Source organism: Sinocyclocheilus rhinocerous, unplaced genomic scaffold (genome assembly GCF_001515625.1).
Source record: "Sinocyclocheilus rhinocerous isolate Xijiao unplaced genomic scaffold, SAMN03320098_v1.1 scaffold827, whole genome shotgun sequence".
NCBI classification, from domain to species: Eukaryota; Metazoa; Chordata; class Actinopteri; order Cypriniformes; family Cyprinidae; genus Sinocyclocheilus; species Sinocyclocheilus rhinocerous.
Window position 1 is genome coordinate 24,725 of NW_015633173.1, and position 11,634 is coordinate 36,358.

General features: G+C 35.7%; 1 protein-coding gene and 1 long non-coding RNA gene across 2 annotated transcripts in view; both read left to right on the forward strand.

The window, feature by feature from the left end:
- LOC107743311 (runt-related transcription factor 2-like) overlaps nucleotides 1-3,922 on the forward strand; it is a gene marked incomplete at its 5' end in the record, with an annotated part of 27,483 nt that extends 23,561 nt beyond the window's left edge. Inside the window, one exon of the mRNA XM_016556484.1 lies at nucleotides 3,112-3,922. Coding sequence (XP_016411970.1) covers nucleotides 3,112-3,599 — 488 coding nt within the window. The remainder of the gene's footprint in view (nucleotides 1-3,111) is intronic.
- Nucleotides 3,923-7,044: 3,122 nt separating this feature from the next.
- The window catches only part of LOC107743286 (uncharacterized), a 9,345-nt gene continuing 4,755 nt past the window's right edge, over nucleotides 7,045-11,634 (forward strand). Inside the window, exons 1-2 of the long non-coding RNA XR_001640391.1 lie at nucleotides 7,045-7,056; nucleotides 8,283-8,287. This is a non-coding gene — a long non-coding RNA (uncharacterized LOC107743286). The remainder of the gene's footprint in view (nucleotides 7,057-8,282; nucleotides 8,288-11,634) is intronic.

Below are 11,634 nucleotides of genomic sequence, written 5' to 3' on the forward strand. Positions count from 1 at the left end.
CCCTCCCTTCCATAAGCCTACTCTGCTCTGATTGGTCAGCTGGCCAAGCCTGTTGTGGTTGGCACAGAGAAGAGTCCTTGAGCAAGTTAGCAAGCGCAACCATTGACAAAGCACCTTTACATAAAACAATAATATAGTGCTCCATAATCAGAACGCAGAACAGCTGTATCACAGGCGCAGCAGCCTAACTAACTCGCTCGTCTATCCCGCATTAACCCTATAACTGCCGGTGCAGCAAAAAAAATGGCAATTTCACAATGATTATAAAGTCTGTGTGCTACACTACATTCTTTATAGTCTACCAATGTCTTATTGTTTCCACGTATTAAACTGTAATTTTACTCTAATTTTACTCTGTAATTTTAAGCATTTTTAAGCATTAAAAAAAATACACGCACTTTACCTTTAACAAACCTTTTTTTCTTCAAACTGCTGCTCTGCCATGACAGTAGTAGACCTGAAAGAGAAAACTATCTGTAAATGATAACAGATAATGCTAAATTCTCTATAGCAGCCCTTATAACACATTTGTGTTATCTTAGTAGTATTTATATGCTGTCATAGTTTTTGTTTATGTTTTATTATTAGCTTTTATCATATTTAATATTTTATTTTATTTTAGATTACAATTTTGAGTTTAATGTGCTTTTGTCATATGTATTCGGGTTTTTTTATATTTCTAAATAGTTTTAATTAATTTTATTTTTAATTTTGTTAACTTATTTCAGTTAGTTGGCAAGATAGCATTTATTATTTTCATATATTTCAAGTTTTTTATTTATTTTTTATTTGAGTAAAAAAAAATTTTTATAGTTTTAGATTAAGCAACACTAGGTCTGATTCATTTCTGAAAAAAAATTATGCATGAAATCGAGCTTGAAGCGTATGTGTTTACCTAGTCATATTTAGAAAGTTAGAGGCTTAGCTTTAGATTTATTATTTTCATATATTTCAAGTTTTTTATTTGAGTAAAAATATTTTTTTATAGTTTTAGATTAAGCAACACTAGGTCTGATTCATTTCTGAAAAAAATAATGCATGAAATCGAGCTTGAAGCATATGTGTTTACCTAGTCATATTTAGAAAGTTAGAGGCTTAGCTTTAGCATTGTAGCAAACAATGAGTAAAAACTACTGCACTGTGTTGTATGGTGACATCATTCCTCATGTAGACATGACATAAACTTGTAAATAAATAACCCAGAGTTGTTTGGTTCACCTGAAACAAATCGTTCTTGCCAAATAAATCATTAGTTTTACAGACGTAGGCATCTGTTCTCAAGACCAGCACCATCTTGTCTATGGATTTTTGGTGACTAGCAGAGAATGTATGTAAATAACTTTTTTTGCTTTTATCATTCGGCCTCTTATTCAGAGCACAGGCTCTCTGTATACCCTAAAGCGAGAAAACCATTATCGTCAGCCGCTTAAACCAAAGATTTTGAATATAAAAGAAAAAGGGTATGGGCGTTGAGGGGAAAAGGAGAATCGGCTAGCGTTAGTGACAAGCTGTGTCTTCGCAAATCGCCCACATTTAACCATGCCACCCAGTCGGCCCACAGGCGCAGACATGGTGACAAGAAAGACGCCGTGTGATTTATGAAAACAGCTCTGCGCCAGGGAGGCGAGGCTGTTTCTCTTTGTTCCTTTACCCCTTGGCACTAGCACTAGCTATAGACCATTAGCGGTTTCTGATTTTTGGAGGGAAATAAAGAATATGTTAAGGACAGAAGGGCAGATGGACAATTTTTGCCTGAGTTTATAATGCTGAAGATACCAGGAGCCCACAACAGTGCAGACGTCTGTCTCTCTTGCTACGATGCTGCTTCGCGCCCCTCTAAACGTTTCCAAATGTGTGACCGATTATGCATCCTAGTTGTGTTTTATGTGCGGCAGCCAATGCAGATGCACACACACACAGACACACACACACACACACGCATACATACATACACTTTTGTATGCACAGGAACAATTTAAACATGCATACAGCATAAAGAGGCACATAAATACCCCGGAGACACAAATGAACTGAGACATATAACCGCACACATGAATACACATACACATGAACTTTGTCTGTGACAAAGAGGAAAAACCACAATGAAGTGAAGCCAGCTAATCGTTAAACTCTTCTCCTCTGCATGTCTCTAATTTAATGTTAATGGTTGTTTTTTAATAGCTACATTCTGTCATTTAAATTTGGTTAGGTATTTAGATTAACTTTTTTAGTTTAACTAGTTTAAAGTGCACAGGATTTGTGAAAACTTTTTTCATTTTTATATTTTATGTATTGTTATATCTTTTATAAGACATTAATACATTTATTCAGCAAGGATGCATTAAATATATAACATTTATGTTACAAAATATTTGTATTTCAAATAAATGTTATTTTGAACTTTTCATTTATCATAGAATCCTGAAAAAACAGTGTATTGTGGTTTCCACAAAAATTATGAAGCACATCTGTTTTTCACATTTAATAATATTTTTTTTTTTTAAGTTTCTTAAGCAGAAAATCAGCATACTAAAATTATTTCTGAAGGATCATGTGACACTGAAGACTGGAGTAATGATGCGGAAAATTCAGCTGTCATCACAGGAATAAATTACATTTTAAAATATATTTAAATAGAAAAGTTTTTTTTAATTGTAATAATATTTCAGTTTTTAGTGTATTTTTATCAAATAAATACAAATACAAATAAATACATTAAAATAGAAAAAATAATTCACGTGAAATAACAGTGAAACAATGAGAAACAATCTTAAAAAGTTATTGATATGATTTTTTTGTTTCTTCAAAACTGGTCATAACTCTTTAAAGTCAGTTACAAAAAGGTAGATTGGTCTAATTTGAATCCAAAAAGTAAGAGTAACTGATTACCCCTCGGCTAACTAGTAGTTGGTCAAACTAGTTTTAACAGTGGCTTTGCTTATGCAACTGGCTCTTGGTTAAACAGGGTTGTAGTTAAATGAAGTGGGGGAAAAAATTCAATATAACTCAATTTTGTTGTTATGATTGTTCATTGCTGTAATTTCTGTCTTCAATAGTATTTCAATCCTTCCATACTTCTATAATAAGTAACCTCAACATTTGTTTCTGTAGGTTCAACAGATTTGAGTCCTTTTCCTGGCCAGTTTGAGCGTCAGTTCCCCGCTTTCTCCTCACTCACCGAGAGCCGATTTTCCAGTCCCAGAATGCACTACCCAGCCACCTTCACGTACACGCCCACCCCCGTCACCAACGGAATGTCCCTCGGCAGCGCTCACTACCATACCTACCTTCCCCCGCCGTACCCCGGCTCCACCCAGAGCCAAAGCGGACCCTTCCAGAGCAGCAGAACACCTTATCTCTACTACGGAGCCTCCTCGGGCTCCTACCAGTTCTCTATGGTTCCAGGAGGAGACCGATCGCCCACCCGGATGATGCCGCCTTGTACTAGCGCGTCCACGGGGACCAGCCTGGTCAACCCAAACCTCCCGGTCCAGGCTGATGGAAGTGGGGGGGTGGAGGGAGACGGTAGTCATAGCAACTCCCCCACTCTGCTTCATCCTGCTGGTAGAATGGACGAAGGCGTGTGGCGGCCATATTGATCAGACAGATACGTGAGCGTGGAAGCTCCAAACGAACGGCATGGTTTTAAAGCACAAACCTTACTAGGATGTTCATCCTGTCTCGCTGAGCTACTTTCCCTCACTAACATGAGTATTTATGAGCCTGTTGAAAGGGAAGTATTTTTTACATTGGACTTTGTTGTTGTAATACATTATTCTGGACCTTTTGACCTCTGGGAATCATTGTCATAGGCGGGATTATTTGGAATTGAAGGAATAGAGATGGATCGAGTGTTTCATTAGCATTTTGTTATTATTTACTTGTCTTGGCATGTTTTGAATATATCATTTAAAGCACTGAACAACACCTGTATGACAGTTTGTGATCAGATATCTCTTTTTGTGCTTTTTTAAGTTAAGCATTTAAGTTATACGTATTTGATCAAAGGATTTAAAGTAACTTATAAAAGCCATAGATTAATTAATGTATTTGGAACTTGAGTCATAGAGGGAATATTTTTGTAAAGCATCTACGTAATTTAAATTGCTGTGCCTTAATTGATCACACAGAGTTGTATGTTGAAGTCGAATGCGTTTAAAACAAAATAGAGTCTCTGTGTCTAAGTACACTACATTTGTAAGCAGTTAATATTGCTTGATACTTAATGCTTTTTCACTGTTTTAAAGCTTTAAACCAAAGAAACAGCCACGGATGCTCAAAAGTGTTTGCCAATGTGCTCGATCAAGCTTTCTTTGATGTGCATGTGCTGGGATAATTTATTTAGCTTTTATGTTGCTTTATCAAATGTGGCTGGGAAAGGTTTCCAGTGGGGGAATATTGAAGGTTCTGGATGTGTCGTACACGATATTCTTTTCCTGATAACTGGAGCAATTCATATCCTCAAAAAAGAGGGGTAATATACTCAGTTATGGCACTATATTACCAGTTGCAACAATGCAACTAGTGTTCAATTACTTTTTCCTTTTTTTTTTGGAATGTATTTATAGTATTTAAACCTTCAGTTTAAGTTGGGGGTCAGTAATATTCTTTAAGAGATTAATATTCAACAAAGATGCATTAAGTTGATCAAAAATGACAGTAAATACATTTACATGTATACATGAAAAAAATCTGTTTCAAATAAATGCTGTTATTTTTTATTCTTTAAAGAATCCTTTAAAAATATATATGAACATATGAATAGTTTTTCAATATTTCAACTCCGTTTTCAGTTTTCAATGTTTATAAGATGTATTATTATAAATGTTTTAAACATTTATAATAATAATAATAATTCATGTTTTTGAGCAGCAAATCAGCATATTAGAATGATTTTTAAAAACGATCATGTGACACTGAAGTAATGATGCTGAAAATTCAGCTTTGCATCACAGAAATAAATTACACTTTAAAAAATATTCAGATAGAAATTTTTTTTATAAAAAATTAAATTCAAATAAATGCTCATAAAAAAGAGACTTCTTTCAAAAACATTAAAAAATCTTACTGAGCCCAAACTTTTGACTAGTTGTGTAGCTACATTTTATTCCATTGATATGGTGGTACATTGTCAGTTTTGCTAATGAAAATCTTCATTATCAGCTCAGAAATGTGCAAATTAGCTTCATCATTTTCCCCCTAGTTCACCAGTCATCGACAGATTGATTTACCCAACAATTGTCTAACAGAGTTATATTTATCAAGTGCCTTACAGTTGGAACTATACAGACCTCACCAAACAACTGAAAGCTTTCCTCGAAGCAATGCTTATTATTTGACTTGTAAAGCCCATATTTAAGCAATTCAATTCAAATAAACCAAAGCTCTTAGCATGAGTTGGATGTGTTTCTGACCTTCTTTACCTTAACAGTGGTCCAGTATTGGATCTCTGGTAGGACTAGTCATGGTTCATTTTTGGCTGCTTCAAATCAGGGCCGTTGCTTGAATTCATCACAGGATCCAGGTCTGCATTCCCAGTGATCCCATCCTGACGGCCACACGGCTTCAAATCAGGGCGTCTACCTATTAGTTGAAATAGCTGTGAGTGTACGAAATGTTTACAACGTTCAGAGACCATGTTGTATATTACAGGAGGTAAATACATCACCCTAGTTTGTTGAATTATTATCTAATTTCTTCTTTTGTAAATTAGTATTTATCTGACAGGTTAACTGAGGGCAATTTGTAGCAAATTTGTCTCTGGTTCTTGCATGCTTTGTTTCCTTTGCACATCTGTGTTTAAATTATCTCACTTTTCTTCCCTATGAAGTCTGGTCTCTTTTATCCACGGATAGAAAAAGGGGTTAAGGGAAATTATCATGACAACAGTGAAAGAAATTGGCTTTTTTTTATTGTTGTATGTTGTTATAATAATTTTCTTTGTAAGAGAAATAAAAAGACATTTTTGCAATGATCTCAAAAGTAGTATTCTATCATAATTTCCTGGCATTACTTTGTTCCTCTTTAAATATATCATCTCCGTCATTAAACTTTCTCCTCTGTCTCTTTTTCGCCGTTTGACGTTGATTAAAAGTCACATTGGGGCTTTAGGGAAGACTAATGGCCAGAAGTCCATGCGTCGGGTTATTCCATTTACATACAGTTTCATTGCCTTATCAATGAACCTTGAAGATACCTGGCTGGAGATGAAAGCTGGGAAGCAGCTCCGGGATTGTGCACTACTGTCGAACGCACTGACTTGGACCGAAGTCTGGATCAACATTTGCTTTGGATGGCTCTGGAAGTGCACGGCTGGCCTCAGTGCTGCGTTTGTCTCTCTGGTACTGATGTCTGTTAAATTGGAACTGTTACACATTACTTGAAGGAGCATTCCTGGGATTTCCATGAATATGAACTGAGTGAGAAAAGCAAGTTTCATGTTCACACTTTAGTTGTTCCGATCTGCATCCAGCAATTAATGAGTCAGGGACAACAAGGTCCTTAAAGGAGTAGTTCACCCAAAACTGAAAATTAGCTGAAAATGTACCCACCCTCTGGCCATCCAAGATGTAGATGAGTTTGTTTTTTCCTTTGGAGAAATTTAGCATTACATCACTTGCTCACCAATGGATGCTCTGCAGTGAATGGGTGCCGTCAGAATGAGAGTCCAAACAGCTGATAAAAACATCACAGTAATCCACAAGACTCCAATCCATCAATTATTGTATTGTGAAGTGAAAAGCTGCATGTTTAATAAATAAATACGTTATTAAGACGTTTTTAACTTCAAAACATTGCTTCTGGCAAAAACACGGGTCCTCAATCCTTAATATTGCTTTCTTTTTCCAGTGAAAAAGTAGTCTCATCTGAATCAGGAAAGAAATATGCACGGATCAAGCACTGTTTACAAGCATTATTATGGATTATGGACTTGTATTTTGGCCAGAAACGACGGTAAAACGCCTGATTTGTTTCTTACAAACACAGCTTTTCACTTTACAAGACATTTTTCGATGGACTGGAGTGGTGTGGATTATTGTGATGTTTTTATCAGTTGTTTGGACTCTCATTCGACAGCCATTTATTGCAGAGAATCCATTGGTGAGCAGGTGATGTGATGCTAAATTTCTTCAAATCTGTTCTGATGAAGAAACAAACTCATGTACATATTGAATGGCCTGAGGGTTAGTAAATTCTCAGCATATTTTCATTTTTGGGTTAACTTTTCCTTTAATCTGGCTGGATAACAAAGAAATTGTTCAGAATGTTTCTTTGTTTTAAATGTATCAAAAATCTGTTCTGTATATTTCCAGATTTAAATTCGATTTTAAATCCAGTGTTTTCGGTGTGCTCTCAGACTTTTGGACCCCACTGTACATCATTAAATACGGTGAAGTGAAATCTGAAGTAATGCTGGGTGTGTTGAGTATTTGAGAGGGTGCTGTACCTGATACCATATTGTTCTTGGTCAAGAAAAACTCCCCCAGATTTTCCCTTTAACGTCAATCTTTCAATTACTGTCTTAGTCTTACCAAGAGAGAAACAAGGAGAGAGACCCACCCACAAAGCAGTCAGCACCTCTGTGTCAAACAACCCAAGACAAACTTCACTCTGTCTGCAAACAGTCTGTGTTAGGGCACTAAAGAAAAGGCAAAATCTAAACATCTTTTAAACAAGCTAAATATACCTGAAAAGCAAAGTCACACATTTTAATTTAGTTTGTTGTTGTTTTGTTTTCCTACACCTTTAACAAATAGTATTAGGTTTATGCACAAATAAAGCTCAATTTAGTGAAGTTTCTGCTTAAAACAAAATCTAATGAAAATAATAATTCAAAGGAATAGTCCATCCAAAAATGAAAATTTGATCATTTACACAATCTTATGTTGTTCCAAAAAATAAATACAAATCAACAATTATACAATGACTTTAATTTCAGCTGATAGTGAACATAGAACAAAGTTCATCGAACTTCTACCCATCTATAAAGCAACTTTAAAGAAGACAATAGTGTCAATATTCAAATCAACTGAGTTTCATGTTGATTCAATTTCATTCAATAACTGTCAATGTTGTTAAAGCTCTTCAAAATTAACACGACTTCAAAAGCAGCTTTACCGAAGACAATAGTGTGATCCAGTTAAATTCATTTCTAATCAAGTAGTGTCAGTTTTGTTCTCATCCAGTAGCTTAAGGTTATTTTATAGTCAATACTTTGGTAATGAACGCAGAGTCATCTCAGTGTTGTTTTTAATGGGATTTAACACCATGAGGAGTTCCAGATACAGTCACATTAGCTCAGCTGTGCCATCTAGTGCTTTAATATCATTGCTGTATTTTAATTTTGTTTTTTTGGAGAGAGATTGACCCATTGCTCATCATGAGCTCTGTGCTGTCCTTGCAAATACTAATTCATATAATCATAAAAAGAGAGTGTAAAGGCCAATAAATAATCCAAATAAGATTCATGATCATTGCATAAAAAACCTCGATAAAGTTGTCTCCAGACAGTTCCAAAGTCAAAGTTTTTGTTTTATCCAGCTGTATTTACTCAGCGTAACTTATAACCAAGTGAAAGATATAACACCAACATGTCAGAAAAAAAAACAGAATCAATGAGTTGGAAAAGGTCAGTATTTTGTGTCAGTATTTTGTTGAACCACTTTTTGCTTTAATTATGTATTAGATATGTTGGGATATGCAGCTGGATAAAACAAAATCTGTATCCGTCTTCATTTCAGGCTGCAAAGCAACAAAATGTGATTATTTGAAGGGGGGGGGGGGGGGGGGTACCCACTGTATATAAAGGTGTAAAAGATGCATGTTGCATCTATGTTGCCCATTATAGTTTGGTACACACGTCAGAACTGCTTTCTCCTTGCAGAAAATCTCCATGCGTGCAACGGAGGAATTTTAAAGGATTTTATAAGGTCTTTATGAGTTATAAGCGGGTAAAAATACCACATGTATACATATAACAAGCAAATTCAGTCCAGCACACAGCATGGTTTTGGATGTCTGATAAGTTCAGAAAAAAATATATGTCACAAAAGTTGTTCAGGTTGTGGCCGTATCCTTATGCCCTATGTTTGGTATCTTTAGGTTGGGTGTTCAAAATTACATTGTGAACGCTAAGCGAACTTCACCCTTGTGGCATTCCAAAACTGATTTTCTTCTGCAAAACAGAAGATATTTTGAAGAACGCTGGGGCCCAAACAAACTTGGACCCCATTGGCTTTCATTGTATGGTCAAAAAACATTGACACATTCTTCAAAATATCTTTTGTGTTCCACAGAAAGCATGCATGGGTTTGGAACGGCATAATGATGAGTAAATAATGACACAATTTAGATTTTTAACTATCCTTTTAAGTCTCAGATTGAGTCTTTTTAAGCATAAGGTCACAGGAGGGAAACCAGATTGCTACTGTTTACCGTACAGTTTACTCACAATGCAACATGGCAGATTTATCTCATGAATATGTGCTCTTGTGGCCCCGTGCCCTTCCTCCTCTGCTGCAAAAATAGCTCCTCAACAATGATGGTCCATAACACAAAATACACCAGGCGTTGAAAAGATTAAAAAACATTAATCATGACACTGGCCTTCACCGCACTATAGTCTGAAGAGACGGTTACGGTATTTAACTGTAAATCTAAGTTAAAACCGTAAAACCTAAAACGTTGCTACCGTATTTTTTACGGTAAAATTCCGGCAACCACACCTGAAGAATATAGATAAAACTGAAAAGTTTAGTAAGTGCTACTGAAGATGAAATTTCTTGCTCAGTGCATGAGAAATAACTCATTTTGAGATAATGGCCTGTGAAGATATGTATTATATTTGAAATATACAGATGCAAATCGATAAAGTGCAATAAAATAAACACTTGCAAGTGTATTTTGGATGTTTTCTTTCCACTAATCTGAAACAACACATAATGTAAAGCCAAAAAGCCCAGAATTGACCAGTGCATGAAAAAACAACAAGGTTGCCTGTACTGTCTTGTTAAGAAACTTCAGAGTAGTTTTGGTCAAATTACACTCAAACCCACCAAATGATAATCAAGGTAGTTGTGGACCAAATGGCTCTCTTATCAGTACCATGGACAGCTACCAGATGAACAATAGATCTCATTGTTAAATCTATAGGTTATTGCCAGGAGTCTCGAGTTATCTTCCATCTAACCTGTCAAAGGCCACTCAATACAAGTGAGCGTCTCAGCGAAGATCGACTTGCATATGATGGACAGAGTTCAGCAGCATGCCAAATATTCATGCAAAACAGCCTTTTTCCATAGGATTGAGCCAAACACTAAAATGTGAAATATTTGGAAAGAAACTCCATCTTGAGCCTCAGCCAGTCGCAGAGGAGCAAAGACATGTTTCTCGTCAAAGAAACAGCCCTATAAACCTTTTGAGTGTTAATTGAGAACTAATGAACTGGTAATGCAAACCGGTCAAATCATGTTTCCAGAGAGCTCCCATGATGAGTGACATATAGCCCCGGTGACATTATACCTATTATTTCCGATAATGTATTTTGGAAAACGACGGCGCAATCCTGCCCAATGTTGCAAGCCAAACCGTTTTATCGATGCCCAGGTCTGGTATTCATTTAGCCCTGTTTCCAAATATCCCAATGCATGTTATTATATTAATGACAGATTTTATGGTTTATGACTGGAAAGTCAAACTTTTTTGATTTCCTGTGGAGCCTGCAATGATTTATATGGCTGAATGATAAAGTGAATTTTCTTGACAGCCGAGGACTTGCGAGAGCTTCTGTGGGTAAAGCCAGGCTCAGGAACAGCAGATTGTGCTCTTATGTGGAGAGATATATCGTATGATGGAGCACCGAGAAGGAAACTCAGCTGTCCCGGTTTCGTATGCAGGCACCAAGTCATGTCTTAAATGAATTAGGGTCCTCTCAGGCGCAACTGTCTCCGCATGCAGCCACATCCTGCCACTACAGGAAGAGCAACATTTCCATACTTAAATGAAAAACTGAAATGACAATCTGTTTTTACTGAGGCTGTAATCACCCTTTCTGCTCACCATATGATTCCATGTTAAAAGCTAATGAAGAAAATCTCTTTTACAGGTCTGGCTTTGATCAATCACTTTTGAGGAAAATAATAATACAGCAAGCTCCATTATTCAAAATGATATATAGCTGAGTAATAAATGTCTAATCTGAAAAATAACACACACACACACACACACACACACACACAAACTGCATTCTCTATACTGACAAATAAGGTCATTCTATGTTGTTGTTTTTTTTCAGTTTGATAAAGTAATAAATAAAGATTCCATTGTCCTTATTTGTAAGTCACTTTAAAGATAAAATATGAATAATGTTTAAGTACATTAAAAAAGGTAACATCTAACTGATATTATTTAAATCAAAAATGTTATTTACAGTAGCATCACTGAATCAACCTAAATACAGTAATTCATGCCACTTTTTAGTTTGTTAATTAAATGCATTGTGGGATATAATTATGGCTTTAGAAATGCAACCATTATAACAGTTTTTTAAAAGCTGAAAATAATGCTGCAAATTTCTGAATATACTTATATATATATATATGTGTGTGTGTGTGTGTGTGTGTGTGTGTGTATACA